The 17,558-nt window shown below is 30.4% G+C and overlaps 1 protein-coding gene, 1 long non-coding RNA gene and 1 other non-coding gene across 3 annotated transcripts; 1 reads left to right on the top strand and 2 right to left on the bottom strand.

Annotated features, from left to right (window-relative positions):
- The first annotated feature begins 4,654 nt into the window (after positions 1-4,654).
- KOM (Rhomboid-related intramembrane serine protease family protein) lies at positions 4,655-8,270 on the top strand. The gene is made up of 6 exons (XM_020357974.3): positions 4,655-5,533; positions 5,641-5,804; positions 6,647-6,810; positions 6,886-7,160; positions 7,275-7,401; positions 7,888-8,270. Exons 1-6 carry the CDS (start codon positions 5,265-5,267, stop codon positions 8,005-8,007), a joined length of 1,119 nt encoding a protein of 372 aa, XP_020213563.1. The 5' UTR covers positions 4,655-5,264; the 3' UTR covers positions 8,008-8,270.
- On the bottom strand, positions 5,052-5,123 carry TRNAW-CCA (transfer RNA tryptophan (anticodon CCA)). Its single transcript has one exon. It is a non-coding gene; the product is annotated as a tRNA-Trp (tRNA).
- A 119-nt stretch (positions 8,271-8,389) lies between the features above and the next one.
- On the bottom strand, positions 8,390-14,631 carry LOC145959070 (uncharacterized). Its single transcript, XR_014434684.1, has 2 exons — positions 14,306-14,631; positions 8,390-9,868 (listed from the first exon to the last, which is right to left on the bottom strand). It is a non-coding gene; the product is annotated as an uncharacterized LOC145959070 (long non-coding RNA).
- Positions 14,632-17,558: the final 2,927 nt, after the last annotated feature.

Genomic DNA, 17,558 nt, shown 5'->3' with positions numbered 1-17,558 from the left:
TGGGGATTTTGTGACTCGTTAAAAATTTTTGTAGTTCGGTGATGCTGAACAACAGGAATGCAACTTTTTCAAGTGGTCTTTAAAGGAATATGTGGATGAAAGGGATTTGTTGATAGCTAGACAAAGGAGAAAGATGAACAATCTTCATAGTTTTCTGAAGTCAATAAGATGGTAGATAAAGTTGTTGATAATTCTTGTTGGTTTTCTATTGTTGTTGAATTTGGTCTTAATGTATGTAATTTGTAACAACTTGTTCAATTTGGAAGAGTGTTTTATTTGAAGTAGGCAAATATGATGTTCTCTATGTAATGACAAGTTTGGGGATGTTGTGCTTGGATATTTTTGTAATGTTTCTTTAGTTGTAATTGAATTTATCAACAATTAGTAATGATTGTATTGAAGCATTAACTCGTGTTTAAATTTAATTTTTAGTTTTTGAGAGTAAAACTAGTTTGCGGATATTTTTGTCCATTACACTGTTAACTCCATCACCGCACCAAATATCAACGTGGAACCAAATCAATAATCATTATATATATATATATATATATATATATATATATATATATATATATATATATATATATATATTAAGCTCTAAATGTTCAAAGAGTTGAATACATATGGTCTGAAAGTTGAAAGAGTTAAATACATATGCTACGAAAGTTCAAAGACTGATAACAGAAGTTGCTTGTGTTGAAGCAATATGATTAAGAGAAATCACTGAGGAGGAAAATCATCTAGATAACGCTAAAGGTGCCAATTATACATCTTGTCTACCATATAATTATAGTGTTGTTAGCGTTCATCCATCTCTTGCAATCGATGATCCATACATTGAATGACTGACAGGATATCAACATTATCTACCTATACATGCAATTGTGTAGTGAAATGTTGGTCCTATATCTCCCTTTCCTCTGCTTTAGGTTTTACCTCCTTAGGAACAGGTTGTTGTTAGGTTTCATCAATCAGTGACTCCAAGGAGAAACACCATATGGTTTCATCCTTGACTGTATAGTGTCAGTTTGGTAATAAGTGATGCACTCTAGTTTGACTAACAATGAAATAAAATATGTCATCATTGTTCTTAGTGATACACTGCGTTGCATAACAAGTATTAAAATTAATGCTTCTAGGAGCTCATGTATCCTACAATTGGTCCAAAAATGGGGTATAGTCTAAATGTTTAGTGATTGAAGTTATCAACAATATTACCAAATCCAATGTTTGAAATGTTTTGTAGTTGTTTAGCCAAATATGCACCATAGTTGATCTTGTCATCCCTACTTTTCATCATTGCCCATATAAACAATAGAACAATTAAGCATACCTTACCTTTTGAGTCGCCATGACCTAGAACAGTAGATGCAATAAACTTGTGCACAATTCTAATGGCAGGGTGGCGAAATGAAGACGAATCGCATTTACCAGCCAGCCATTGTCCATGACTTGTTATAGCCCCCCAAAACATGTATGGATTAAATGATCTTGGGTTTCTTATTTCCCCTCCGGTTTGAAATCCAAAAATACCATTGAATTGCTCCAAAGTGAGATGATGCTCTATATTAAAAAGTCTAATGGAAATCAATCCTGGTCCACAATTTGCCCAACTCAATATTTTAGTGTGGAGAAAACTAAGAAAATCAAGAACAATCCTTTGATAAACCTTATCCATATGGATGGTCGCAATATTCCACCCAATGTTTGTTAGCATAAAATTGATGTCAGAACGTATTCCTAATTGACACAAAAATTGAAAATCAAGATACCTTATTGTAGTTATTGAATAGGTACTCAAAGTCTCATACCTATTTCGTTGCTCATTGTCTCGAAACTATAGAGGCGAAACAACGGGTACTTCCATGTCTTCAAACTCAGGTTTGGGATTGGCAGAAGAGGACCCATGAGATGTACGAGTTCGCTTTGGGGCCATTGTAAGGGTTTGAGTTTAATGGGTTAGGGTTTGACAAAAAAGGATGTGAGAAGATGTTATGAGGGAGAGAATGAAGTTTAAAAGTCACGGGTTCTATATTTATAGGAGCAACCTATGGTTTTTTTTTGTGTCTGGGGAGATTCACGGGTGAGATTCAAAAATCACGGGCGTGATCCTCGCAAGCATGGTTGGTATCAATTTTAGCAGATTTTTTATGTTTGGGGAGATTCATGAGCATAATTCAGAATCATAGGCGTGATTCCCCCACTTTTACTTGGTAGTTATTTGAATTAATTCACACCGTCGAAAATCAACAAGCATGATTCTCGCGGCATGGTTGGTATCAAAATTGTCAAAATAGGTATCATTAATTGGCTTTTTTGTGTTTGGGGAGATTCACGGGCGTGATTCTCGCGCTTTTACTTAGTAGTTATTTGAACTAATTTACGCCCGCGAAAATCACGGGCGTGCTTCTCACGACATGGTTGGTATCAAAATTGTCAAAACAGGTAGCATCAAATGGTTGTATATGATTGGTTTATATCAAAATTGTATATGTTATTATTAATTAGTTGTATCAAATTTTTATTAGTATAACAAAATATTGGTAGCAGATTTTTATTAGTATCAGATTTCTAACAAATTAGTGTTACCATTGAAACAAAATATTGGCATAACAGAATATTGTTATCATAGAATATTTTCATAACATTGTCATAATGTAATATCACCATATACACACTAAGTTTACATAACAAATTCATTACGGTGCATTAAAAGCACACAACATTTAATCATGGTATCCAATGTGATGCTTTCATAGGCAACAATTTCTCCCTCAGTCCTCTTTGGTTGGCTTTGTTGGGAGGATTGAGATGTATTGATTGGTTGTTGGGATGCTTACCTTTATTGTGATGGTTGGTTTGGAGGAGTTGGTTGACTTTGTTGGGGAGGTTGGTTCGGAGGAGTTGGTTGACTTTGTTGGGGGTTGGTTTGAAGGAGTTGGTTGACTTTGTTGTGATGGTTCAAATGGTTAGGATGGTTGCATTTGTGATTGAGTTGGTGGTGGGTTTTGTTTGCAAGTAGATTTGTCCATAACCTTGGCACCAGTTGCACTTCCTTCGATATCCATTTCTCCTCAATTGAGTATCATCCTTCTTTGATTCCCAAGGCTCCAAATTTCTTCTCTTCTTAGGCTGTCCTAGCATCTTCTTCGAAGGTGGTGGAAGAATATCTGTGCACAATGTTTCTGGCCATAGTTGTCGATTTATTGGATATATGAGTGGTGCATATACAACTTCATATGTGGCCCTCTTGTAGTAATCTGGTATGTAGTCCTTCAGATCCAAATTCATATATGTAACAGGCCCAGTTTGACTCTCATCATTCACAACAGGCATAGGCACAAACATACTCTCATCTGTCACAACAGGCCCATTGTCATCAGCCACATGTAAGCTTTCTATAATTTTAGCTTGAGATGTTGGATGTTCAACATACAATCTAACATTTCTAGACTCCTTTGCTATGTTTATCATTTCAATAGCACCATTATCATCATGCAACAACTTCAACCCATCTTCAAACTCTTCCCCAGCCACAAAATACCACATTTTATCCACTATCAGATATCCCATGTCCTTTAAAATATCAACAATCTCAAAATAACTCCATCCATATGGGTCACAACTCCATGTGGAATCATGACCCACATACTCTAACTCCCCTTTATTTACAAATTGGCCTCCATGATGGACAACTACCTCAAAATAATCTTCCATATTAAGCAAGTCCTAAAAAAATACATAAACAAATATATATTAAACTTTACATACTAACATAATTAAATGTACATAAAAATCAGAAAGGGCACATGCACAACAAACAAAATTGCAGAAAAAGGGACCATAACTAAAGCAAAGGAATAAAAAATCAAAACCTTTTTTTACAAAGAGGGGAAACCTTTAGTAAATACAACACAAGGGGACCACCACACCCAAAGAAAACCAAACATATAAAAAAATATTGGGACCACAACCAAAGCAAAAAGGGAGACCACCACCAAACATATTTAACAAAATGATGATCATTCGCTTCATTAAAACCAAAACACCCACAAACCCTAAAATGCAAAACAAATAGCCTAAACCCATCACCTACTCAATCTCAAAGGAATGAGAAGAAATATTCCTAAATAGCAACGATGAGAAACCCCATGTTGAAGAAGACGTACTTCGAGAAGAGAAGCACATGACAAGAAGAACTTGGAGAAGAGGAGCTTTGGAGAAGAGGAGCCTTGGAGAAAATGACCTTGGAGAAGAGAAGCCCTAAGGTGTTCTTGAAGAAGAAGATTGTCCGTGCGGTAACTTGGTGTTGGTGAATAACCTTTTCACCGTGGGTCATTCCATGTAGGTATGGGTCGTCATTCCATGTAGGCATCCACTTGACAGCCACGTGTATTGATTTTTAATGACGAGGCATCCACGTGGCATGAAATTACTAATCACATGATATTGAGTTAATACCGCCAGTGAAATTTGGACAAAAGTTTTACATTGAAGTATTTTAAAATAAAGTAAGACCAAATTAGTATTTTTTGCCTATTTTAAACTTATCTACCAAAATAATAACTTTTTAAATTTTTTTATTAAAATGTAAATATTTAAATATAAATTCACGTATTTTATATTAATAAATTATTGTGAAGGCTCGTCATACCCTACATTTTTATTTTCAAAAAAATATAACATGGAAAGACAACTCTTACCCGTTAGGAAAACTTTATACTTATTTTACAAATTAAAAAAAACTATTTTAATATTTTATTCAAATCTAATTAAGCAATTGTAATTTTGTAAACAGTTGTGATTATATAGGAAACACTTTTATAATAGCATAGGTAAATTAATAAAACATCGATTTACCAAAAAATTATTAATAAAATATCGGAATTTTTGTTGTATTTTGAAGGGGAAATAAATAGTACTCCGTAAGACAGAAAAAAAAAAGTCATTGTAATAAAGCCCAATAAGAAACGGGTACTATAGAAGCCCAAAAGAGAATGGGAGATAACTCGAAAGAAAAATAAAAACAAAAAGGAAATCCGGATCGGGATTGAACCCGACGTGAATCGAACACGCAACCTTCTGATCTGGAGTCAGACGCGCTACCATTGCGCCACGGATCCGGTTGGTATATAGTTCAATTAAAAATATATTGAAAGTAAAAGATAACTACTCAGAGACAAGAAAGATTGTATTTCCCGCCAAACTGAACGAACTAGTGGAGTGTTTTCTCTCTGAGGAGAGAGAATCTTGGAAATTTGGCAATGGCAGAAAGTTGGGAAAGCATCGACGTGAAGCTGTCTCCGGCACCAGATCAAAGGATTCCGTTGATGAAATCAAGAAGAGGACGGCGGCGAGGCGACACCTGGGTGGTGTCGGTGTTCGTAATAATCGAAATCGGAGTTTTCATAGCCACCATGCTCGTCAACGATTGCTGGACCAATTCTCACGGCGATTGCATTCTCCAATCCCTCGGAAGGTTCTCCTTTCAGCCTCTCCCCGAGAATCCTCTCTTAGGTCCTTCCCGCTCCAAGTCAGTCACTACCTTACTCTCTTCAATTTAGGTTTTTCAAGTTTCAACACCTATTCATAGGTTTGCGATGAGTGTTGTAATATAGCGGTGATTTTTCACTAGTGCAGGTTGGATGAAATGGGAGCTCTTCGACGGAGCCTTTTGACGGAGCATCACCAAACGTGGCGTCTTTTCACATTTCCATTTTTGCATGCTGGACTCTTCCACCTGCTCCTCAATCTCTGCAGTGTCATCTACGTCGGAGTTCGCCTTGAGCACGAGTTTGGTCCCGGTAATGTTTTTTATTTTTATTTTTTATTATTGATTAGGGTTACACATTTCTATTTCACATGTCTATTTTGATCAAAGTTTTATCACTCCCAATGCTAAGTTGCTGGGATTGTAGCTGCATTTTTTGCAATTTTCCACGTATCAAAAGAAAACTATATCACAATTTTTGGTATAGAACAGGTATCTTTCACCGTAGTCAATCCTGATTGGTTATTAGCAATCAAGTTCTATAAACTTTGATTTGATTATTAAGAGAGTTTCGTTCAATTGATTGAACAAGGTATGTGAGTGTATCGTAAACTCTTTTGTTGTTCGTGATAAATAAAAAAAATCGATTTGATCAAAGAAATGCCAAAAAAAAACTTAAATATATTTTAGAAATTTGAATAAAATGCCTATGAAAAGATGATTCACTTTTATAATAATTATTTTGAAACTCATATTTAAGATAGTTTTTGATTAGTTGTTGGTATAAAAAATATAACTAAAAAAAATTAAACTCACAATTGCAATTCCTAGTTCTGATAATTTTCTTAGTTTTTAGTTTTAATTCTTATATTTTAAAAAGTTTAATTTTAAGTACTTATACTTTTTAAATTATGAATAGATCATCCCAGTCAATATCATCATGGTTACATTTTGATTTTAGTCTAAGTCCATAAAGGAATCAATTTTTAATTAATAGTTTTGAAACTACAGAGACTTAAAATCAAAGGTTTTAAATTTGTACCCTGTAAAACCAAAATTAAGAACAATTATAGAAATTAAAACTGTATTTAAAAAATGACATTTTGAAATGCTTTCATAATGTTGAAATTTATGAACGCTTCCTTCTGTTTGCAGCGAGGACTGGTATAATCTATGCATTATCTGCTTTTGTGGGTGCATTGGTGGCTTCTCTTTTTCTCCAAAACATCCCTGCTGTCGGTGCTTCCGGGGCTTTATTTGGATTACTAGGAACATTGCTTTCCGAAATTGTTTGGAACTGGAAATTTCATTCCAATAAGGTGTATCTTCGTCCTCTTCTTTATCTTTTCTCACTGTTTTGCTTGATTATTGATAATTTTCTTGGTTGGGTGCAGATTTCAGCAATAGCAACATTAGTCTTTGTCTTTGTGTGCAACTTCGTCATTGGTTTTCTGCCTTACGTAGACAATTTTTCAAGCATTGGAGGTTTTATATCAGGATTCCTTCTTGGATCTGTTTTTTTACTCAGTCCTCCGCTCCGACCACCAGTAGCTCCAAATAAAGGAGGTCTCATTGATTATGGTATCAAAAGTTACATCAAGTTAAAGTTGAAGCAAAAGCTGGACAGACCAGTTCTCAGGATTGTTTCTCTTGTCCTCTTCGGCCTATTGTAAAATGTTTTTTCCTCTTGTTTTTATTCATTTAATTTGCATGGTTAGCTGTCTTTTATAACTCGTGCTTGATGGCATACGTCAAATCTTAGATGAGAAACTTCTATTCGCAGATTGGCTGGTTGTCTTGTGGCGGTTCTTCATGGAATCAACATCAACAGTTATTGCACATGGTGTCCATATGTTGACTGTATCCCTTTTACAAGCTGGCACTGCAAAGACACAGAAACCTCTTGTGAGGTATACAGCTTACTCCTTCCATTTCCCAAATTAAAAATTCCCAACAAAATATCTATAATGAATTAGGATGAATTTTCTGTTACAACTTCTTATGAACAATGTACCAATACCAATATGAATTCTGATAAATGGAAGTCCAAGATAAATGTTGCATTATTGGCCAATTTCTCACTAAATGAAAAGAAGTCAATTGTTGGTTTGTTAGCATTAGTGCTAGACGCTAGTGCTAGGTAGTCAAATCACACGCCGCAAAAAAGTTAAATTGAATTAAACCAAAAGGGAATGCCAACTCACAAACAGAGACGCGCTGACTCGAACTTTTGGCAATGAACCAGCCAGCTACTGTATTTATTGTTTACCGGTGCCCCAATTAAAGATAAAAAGTCACCGGGCATGCAATATTATTATTAATTTTACTGGAAGCTGTTATTCCCTGAAAAGTAATGCTTCATTCATGCTAATGCTGGCTATGTGCTATAACTGCAGACAATGGTGAGCAATGCTCAGCTGACAATGACCTGTATTGGGAATGGCAATTTCCGGGTCTTTCCTTTTACCAATATCTCTCGGGCAAGGATTAATGATTTGTGCTATGTGATATGCTGACGAGACAAGTTGTTTCAATCATTCAATGATTCTTTTGGCACCAAATTACCAGGAAATTCTGTGTAGCTGATTTCAAGTTGGCGTATCCCTTTTTTTTTTTTTTTTTTCCTGAATGTATAGAAACAGGAGCTTAGTTAGAAGCTCGAGGAAATTGATTTGACACAAATTAGAGTTTGTGGAGCATGTCTTTGGTTGTAAATACCACCCTGATGTAACATTTCTAGTTCCTGGGCGAGATGAATCCTTTTCATGCTTGTAGAAAATTGAAGTTGAGGAAAAATAAATGATTTCATTTCTTAATTGTTGTTATTAATAATTACAAAAATGAGAGATTCACTTAAAATCTTGGTTTTTCTCACTTTTCCTGTTACAGTCATTGTCATTTTCATCCTTTTTTTTTTTTTAAATCTGAGTGACAGCTGTGACACTTGGAACCACTTTCCAGCCCCTGAATTCTGGCTTCATCTGCTCAGTATCGAACTTTCGCCGTAAAGCATAATTATATGCGGGTGTATCTGTGACCTGTGAGTTGTTAAACCCGCCGCCGCCGCCGCATTTATATTTAAAGGCCACCAAGCCACGGTCAGTAGACTAAACAATCCACCACAATGTGGGCCTATGCCTACATTTGGCTCAAAAATAAAATGTGAAAGCCTTGTCTGAGCAAAGGAAATCGTAGATTCATCAAGTAAATGGTTATGTTTGTACTCATTGCCAAACCAAAACCAAAGAGACGGATAAGCTGCCTTTATCTTCTGTGGTACAGTAGTTCTGAATTTTGGAATATAAAACAGTCGTAGGGCTCCACTCCAAAAGAAAAAAATAAATGAAAATTAGGCTGAAAAATTAAAGTCTTTTTCATTGGTCCGTGGTACTGTCGGCTAAGACACTTGACCAATGTACCCCAAGCAAAATCCATTAATATCCGCACATATACTTGAATATGTGCATTTTCTATATGTGGTCTATACTTGAACTGTGCATTATGTGGTGGCAGCAGTGCAATCCTAGCCCACTTAATACCCACTTGAAAGTGAAACAGCTGGTTGCTCCTCCGTTAAATTTTAAGTGGAAAACAAGTCCTATCTTTAATGGGTCTAAACTCTAAAATATAAAGTTGCAAGTTATGACCGGGACTGGGACAAGTTAAGGTCAAAATTTGAGGCACGTAAAAAAGGCAACATGTCCAAGAATCGTTGTCAAAATGAAGTGCAGTGAGTGTGATCTATCCAAGTTGACCCAGCTAAGCGGTAACTGAATGCACCAAGACATGTGGCATGATATGAGGTAAAGGAAGCTAAAGGTATATTCACGTAATGAAAAAGGGTTGGCGCATTTACAGAGCCTAGGAGCCGTAGCATTCCATTCCTTCCAATTTGCATTACCATAAATGCTTAGTTCATCCCCAGAGTCCAAATTATTATCAAGCCTCCCCCTTTTTTAGGGGGTGAAAAAGATAACAATAGTGGGAGGGAATCCTGAAGTGGGCAATAGGTTATATCATCATAGACCCTAGCTAACCTAAGGTATACACTAAAAAACTTGATCATTGGGTCCTTTCTTCTCATATAATAATTTCAAACCCTTTTACTTGTTTCTTAACAAGCAATATGCTAATTCGTTGACCCTTAACAAGTCCATTCCCTTTTGCTTCTCTTGTGTCTCACACGCGTTCTCAAGCACACAGGCAAAACTAGTCCCACCTACACAAAGTGACCAACAAAGGTGTTGAAATGATGGAATTTTACGTATATGCTTAGGAAGCCATGAGAGGTAGATCATAGTGGACGTGTTTCCGCACAGTTATGTCCTTCTCTTTAATCTTCTCTAATCTCTATGCCTCCCACTGTCTCCTTCATAACTATATATTCAAGTAATTGGACCCAAACATTAGTCTCTGCATCATCAATTGTGATTAATAAATAAAGCATACAGTAACTTTACCACTCCACAATCAAAATACTCTATATAGATGGAGTTTAATTACTCACAAATTCTATTATAACGCTCAACAATTTTGGCCTATTGAACAAAAGGCAGTCTCTAAAATAATTGCACTACATGATTGGCTGCAGAATATTTATTTTGTTTTCACTAATTTAAACTGTTTCATGAATGAAATATGAAGTGAAGTTTTTTCATAATAAAGTCATTAGGTGGCCCAGACGAAAAGAAATCTTTAACTTTAGAAGGTTGAGAATATAATTATCATCCAGTTGTTTAGTTTGTGGATCCCACTTGCCCCATAATGCTAACTACATATTACGCTTTTACCTTAGCTTTAGAATACTTTTTCCCTTTTCTCAAAATAAGTTGCTCATGTTTTGTGATAAGTTACTAGCTAGTGGGAGGAGGAACATCTTCATCCTACAAATACAAAACTGCCCTTTATGATTAATTAATTAAAAAAGTAAATCAAAGATTAGATTGTTTGATTTAATTGCTATATGTGATGCATAAATGTTCTAAGTACATGTCGAGGCACTTATGGCTCGATGTTTGAATCGTACTTGAGTTGATCACGCTATCAAATGCCCGATAATTTAGGTTACAGACTCAAAAAAGAAAGAAAGAATGCATAAGACTCATCAATTCAACAGAAAATAGGTAAACTAGTTAAGTATTTGGTCAATTTAATTTAAAAGATTAAGCAATCCAAAATCATAAACTTATAGATAAATAACCAGTTTAAAGAGATTTTTCTTCTTTTTCTTTTTGCAAATTTTAATATCTCTGTTTTATTAAAAGTATTTAACCAAATAAAGACCTAATGTCAAGTTATAAAAATTCACATTTGAGACTCACTTATAAATTATTATTATTATTATTATTATTATTATTATTTACACATTAGTGGAAGTAGTGAATGGTTATCAAAAGATTTAAATAAAAAAATTATATTAAAAGACTTTTCTGACCTTTATTAATTATTATTGTGCAACTTTTTAAAGAGTTAAATGTCAAAAATTACATATACACGAAAAGAAGGAGCGACCTTTATATATAGATATAAATTATTATTATTATTATTATTATTATTTAGTTTAATATTAATTTTATTTATTTTACAAAGGCATATATATAATATAAAAAAATCATTCTAATTTAAAATATTACATTTTCTTAACTTTTACTTAAGTAGTGTTTTAAGACGTGTATTTCATGTGATAAATATTTATGTTTATGACATATACAATAAAAAATAGTTTTTATATGTAAATTTCTTAATTATTAAAATTCATCATAAATAAACATCTTTAAATATATAAATTATATTTTGTAATTGTAATGAACAAATAAAATTGTAATAAAAGGTTATTTTTAATAAAAGACAATTTTCAAAAATATTAAAATTTGATTTAGAAATAGAAATAAAAGAAAGTAGATTGAAGGTGATAAATTGTTAATAATATTTTTTTAATAATCAGGTTATATTGGGGTATAAATCTTCTAAAATAACAGAATTGCACTTTAGAAAATAAAGTGTAATAATAACTTTGATTTAAAAAAATCAATAATTAATATTATAATTAATTTTAATTTTATTTTATAAAAATTTGATTTTATTACAAATCTTAAAATCAACAATTGTGAATACATGTTATCTTCTAAAATTTATCCCTTCACTTTTGAGGAGTTAAATCCTATTATCAATACAAGTATATATCCATTATTTTCATTCATGTTTAATTTCTGCCAGAGAATTTAATTAACCTTTTTAATGAAGTCTCTTATAGATAATAATGTTATTGTTAATAAAATTATATATATGTATATAAATAAAAGCAGACAAAACAAAAATAGTTGAAAAAAATGTTTAAGGCGGTCACAAGAATCACATCTGAAATGTACATCTAATAGATAGAAAATAATGAGAATATTTTAATAAAAATAATAATAATTAAGAGACGCGAGAGCTTCGTCTTTTAAGTTATGCATTTTAATTTATAATGCAGAAGCAATATATTCGTATAAAATATTATTTTTTGGGAGTGTATATAAAAATATATTTATTTTATTATTAGAGTTAAATTAATAAAATCGTAATTAACGTCTTTATCAATTGAACAGTAGGTGAGTTTTAAAGTTGCAACATGAGAACAATTTGTGGTTGGAAAGATAAAATAAAGAAGGCAACCTATGTGAAGAGAAAAGGTTGAATGAGTTGCTATTTGACCTAATGGATATGCTTATGCTCCCACTTTTAGATGCAAAATTATGCTGTTAAACAGATAAATTATTCAAAATAATATGCTATTCCTGTTCTACACTTTAATAATAAAAATTAAATTAAATGAACTATAATTCAAACCGATATAAACGATAAATAGCCCCTTGTGGAAAAAATAATCATTTCATATAATATACATATAATACAAATATTTTATTTTTATATATATATATATTATTTGTACAATTTGTTATATTAATAATTACTAAAGTTATTATAATTATAATTATAATTTTAAAAATAATTATTATAAAATCTTTAATTTTATTATATATACATATAATAATAATAATAATTCATGATTAAATTATGGTTAAAACAATTATATGGTCAGTATATTTACATTAAATTCTAATATTAATATACAATTTTTTTATTTAAAATTCAATATGCATAAGACGAATGAATTATTTTACATTTAAAAAATATGAGAAGTTAAACTTCGTAAACGGAAAAAATACATAATATTAAAGTAAGAGCAATGATCTAAAATAACTTGAGACGAAAATACACAGTAAAAAAGCTTTAAATTTTGTTTCACATATAATAATATAATCAACATATTATATATATATATATATATATAAAAAGAACAACTCTCATTTTACAAATAAATTTTATAAAATTAAATTAAACTTAAATTTATATTTTATAAAATAATATTAGAGTTTTATTTTTATAATTATTATTAAATCTATCAAATCACTCGTTATCAAGTTGTTATTGAGTTACATGCAGATATTCTATCCTACAAAATCAAAATAGTGTATATATAATTGAGGGCAATTTTCATGAACTTTATGTTAAAAGTTAATTTTGTAAAGCTAATTTAATGTCAAATCTATGTTATAAGATAATATTTGAGTTTATCATATAATTATTGTTATTAAGTTTACCAAGTTATACACTATTATGTTGTTATTGAACTAAATGTATATATTCAGTCTAATAAATATGATCATGCTCAAAATGTTTTATCCTCAATTAATTAATGGGAGGAGGTATTATTTCGAGATCTCATATTGACTAATTATATAGCCAAAATAGTTTATCAAGTATGAGACAATTTATATTTTTAAGTAAATCTTTTAAGATTGAATTTTGTGAAATCTTTCTCTTAAAATGCAATTTTTTCTAAGCAATCATTATATTATTTATAGTTGTCTTCGAGGGACAAAGCACCAATTGAAATGAGAAGAGAAATTATAATTTTGTTTAGATAAACTTTTCTAGAAGTGTTTATATAAGAGAAGAAATTAAAAATGAAAAATAAAACTAGTTTTTTCATATGAAATAATCTTTTTGAACATATTAATGTAAAATAATTTTTATAAATTACTTTATGCATAAGTTAATTTTAATTTATTAAAATATTATTTAATTTTTTTCATATTTTTCTTGAAAATATTTATGAAAAAAATTATATAAGCTTAGATATTCATTTTTGTTTCGTCGTTATAATCTTTGTATTGTTTTAACATTGCAAGGATCTATAGGTAGGGACATATTCATCTTAGAGTTTAAAGTGCCTTTCTCTCCTAGTATATTTGAATTTTAAAATTTTAATATATTGATATTGAATTTGGTTATTGTTTGTAGTAAAATTAGTTTATAGATTCTTTTTATTCGAATTAGCAGTTTTCAATTTAGGTACATGTCATGAATATGATGAAAATTAGACAAGAGAATTAAGTAGAACTATACTAGTATGAGATTCAAATAGTTCATACTCTTAACCGACAATAAATCTTTAGAATTGAGTCTCATACATGTAAAACACAAAGGACACATGGAATCATATACAATATTAGTCGAAGTCCATTTTATGTGAATTAATATGCAAAAATTTCTAGGAGTCATCAATAGTTATCACAAAACAAGTTTTGTGCATATAGATATTAAGATGGATCGAATGAACAACACATATATTGATTACAGAAATCATATCCTTTATTTTTAACAATGGTAGAATTACAATGAATAAAGATTATAATGAGTGAATGAAATATTAAAACTGAACTGGACTTATTCTAAAAAGAAAGAAGAAAAATGGTCAAGAAACCATACTCAACAGTCTTGTACACAGGAGCCATATGCGCGAGCAGAGAGTGTTGTGTGATTTCGTAAGTACAATGTTTCCGACCTCCTGAAATGAATCGGCCTTGCTTATTTATAGAGGTTAGGGATGAGTAGTTACTTTTGCTTTGGTTTGATGTGGTATATGTAACTGCTCCTCATTATGCGACATGGGTAACCTCTCTCTACCGTTCTTAACTTTCCACAACTTCATGTTGCATTTTCAATTCTCGACTATTTCCTCCGAGGTCTTGAATTTTAATTTCGAAAAAGGGTTAATATACGTCAATCCCTTATGATCCATAACGTCCCACCAATCCCGCGAATGTATGTAACTTCCCCAAATTGCTTATAATCGCTCTTCTTCGATCTATCGAACCATCTTTTGAGGAGTCCTTTGACTTGCTTCTAAAAATTTGACAATTTTGCCCTAACAGTTATATATAATTAACTTTTGTTGGAGGGTAGCCATAAATATAATGATATTTTAGTGTTACTTACATTAACAAAAATATACAATTTTGTATAGTTTCTTTTGTTAATGTAGATATTTATAGAACTTAAAACATACTTAATTAAGCAGTAATTAGTATTTTAGTTTGTGTAATATACAAGTAAAATATTTATTATATATCTAAAATTTATAACAAATTATATATAAATAAATATTAAGGTTGAATATATAAATTATATTTAAAATTTATATAAATAGATATTTTTAAACATATAAATTATATTTTAAATTTATGATAAATAATTTATAATATTATTTTTATTTATTATTAATTTATTTTAAAAATTAAAATTTAATTTATAAATAATCATAATAAATAAAAATTGAATAAAATAAAAAATTTAAAAAATTCTAAAAATGAGAGTTCCTAAAAATATTCTCATGTTAGATAGGAACGTAAATTTGTGTTTATTATATAAAAACTAATTTTATGTCATATTTGTTATCATCAATTTAAGACTAATAATTGTATCATCTTCAACCTAACTTATTAACTTGTTTATATAATTTTTTTTACCAATTATTTTGTTACATGTTACTAATATGAATAGATTAAAAATTAGAGTTAATTCATGTTAACAACTTATTTTAGTATTAGTAACGATGTATTAGTTAACAATATTTAATTTGCACTACTAAATATCAATGCATTAGTAACAAAATTCAGTGACAGAAAATTACTTTCCCTTTACTAATTTTAATAAGGCCACAAAATTTTAGTGATATCTTAAAAAAAAAATACAAATTACTTTATTAATTTAAAATTTTCTAATAATATATAAATTGTTTTCCTTTCTAAAAGCAATCTTTTTTTACTTGCATATGTAGCTTTACTCCAAAGTTAACAATTGTGTTAAAAAGGGACTGCATATATATAAATACATGATTGGTCATAATACATATGTTGTATAGCTTAATTAGTTTCTTAAAGCAACGTACTATAATTCATGGAGAAAGAGAAAAAAAAAAAAAAAAAGTGGCGATGATGATTTCATAGTGCTGCAAAGGGAAAGCTCCTATCAGTTGCCAGTTCAATCTATTTTCCCCTCGAGTGGCTTTGGTTTATATTTTGGCTTTGGAGAAATTAACCAGAAGAAAATTATGTTAAAAGAGAAGCAAAAATCACTAACCATCATGAAAATAACTTCTACTAAATTTTAGCAAGAGTGCATAAAGAAGTTACCACAAGTTTGTAGTGCAAAGTATTGTGATTGAAAAATAATATAAAAAAAATTTGAGTAGGTAATTCACGTTAATTTAAATATTATAATTTTATGTATAAAATAATTTACCCTATTAATTAATAAAAATTAGTATAATTGTAATTTTTAGAATAATTATCCTTAAAAATTACATTAATTGTTTGACAATGTAAGATTTTTATATTGAAAATACATATTTATTAAATTTTTAATTCAAAAGTCAATAAATTTATTATATATATATATATATACTAATTTTATAACTAAATGACAATATCAAATTCTTTTATATACATTAAACAATTTTTTCTAATTAAAAGAAAATACAAGTTAAATTTAAATCTTTTAAATTTTAGCCTATAACCCAACTCATTTTCATCTCTAGATATAGGTTAATCCATTAGTTGAAATGAAAATCACATCACATTAGTAACGTTACCTCCTCAAACACGCATTTACACGAAAAATCAAACATAAAATTGGTAGATAGTTTACTCAAAACTCAAGCTACATTAGTTAATAGCCACATTATCCTATGCCTATATAGCTGAAAGTGATGCACAATTTAGCTAGCATTTTAGGCTTGCATTGCTAGCTATGCATATCCTTCATAATTTTCCTAAACGAAAGTGAGGTTTTGTAGAAATTCTACTGTCAGAATTTAAGAGCCAGAAGAATTAAAGAAGTTTGAGTGGTCCCCTAGCCCAATTAAATTGATAAGCAAACTGTGAAGATTAGACTTACCAAAACCTAACTGGTTCAAATGGTTGGATAGTACATATTATGCTCTCCCTTTCCAATCTCTTTGTTAAATTTCTCCACTCATTTTTCCAAGTGTACAATCATTCCTCTGTATCATTTTCGATTCTTTGAAGCTGTGGACCATACACTTGTGTCCATCAAAGAAGAGCATTAAGGGCCAAATGAAATATTCTTTCTACTGAGACTTTCTAGGTAAAAATCATGATGAGAATGAAACAGATTTCCACACCCAAATCCATCCCTTCAATGTGTTTACTTTCGGTCAATGAATGGACCCACATAAGGATTGCCACCGCCTGTTACATGTACATATTGCAAATTACACACAACAAAATAAATGATAATAACATTTCAATGCAATGAATGCTCAAATATTTCACATTTAAAAATATTTTGTTAATCAACTAAATTGTTTTAATTTAATTAATAATTTTTAATTTAACTATACATTTCTATTAACTATTTTTTTAAAAAAAATTATCGTTATTCACTTGAATAATTATGGGATATTTATAATATCATTAAAAAAATTAAATCTCAATATTATTGACTAATAAAAAATAAGACCGATATAAACTATATAAATTTAAAGTAACTCTCACCTTACAATTCGATTTCATAAGGTTAAATTAAGTTTAAACTCACATCCTAAGATGATATTAGATCTATTAAAAAAAAGGTTATTCATCATTTCTACGTACTTCAAATTCAATGATTCTAGGTGTGGGAAAGAGTATATTAGAAAGAAAAAAAGAGTCATGTTTAT

Source organism: Cajanus cajan, chromosome 6 (genome assembly GCF_000230855.2).
Source record: "Cajanus cajan strain Asha chromosome 6, NIPB_CcT2T_4, whole genome shotgun sequence".
NCBI classification, from domain to species: Eukaryota; Viridiplantae; Streptophyta; class Magnoliopsida; order Fabales; family Fabaceae; genus Cajanus; species Cajanus cajan.
This window is presented reverse-complemented; position numbering and strand designations above follow the sequence as displayed.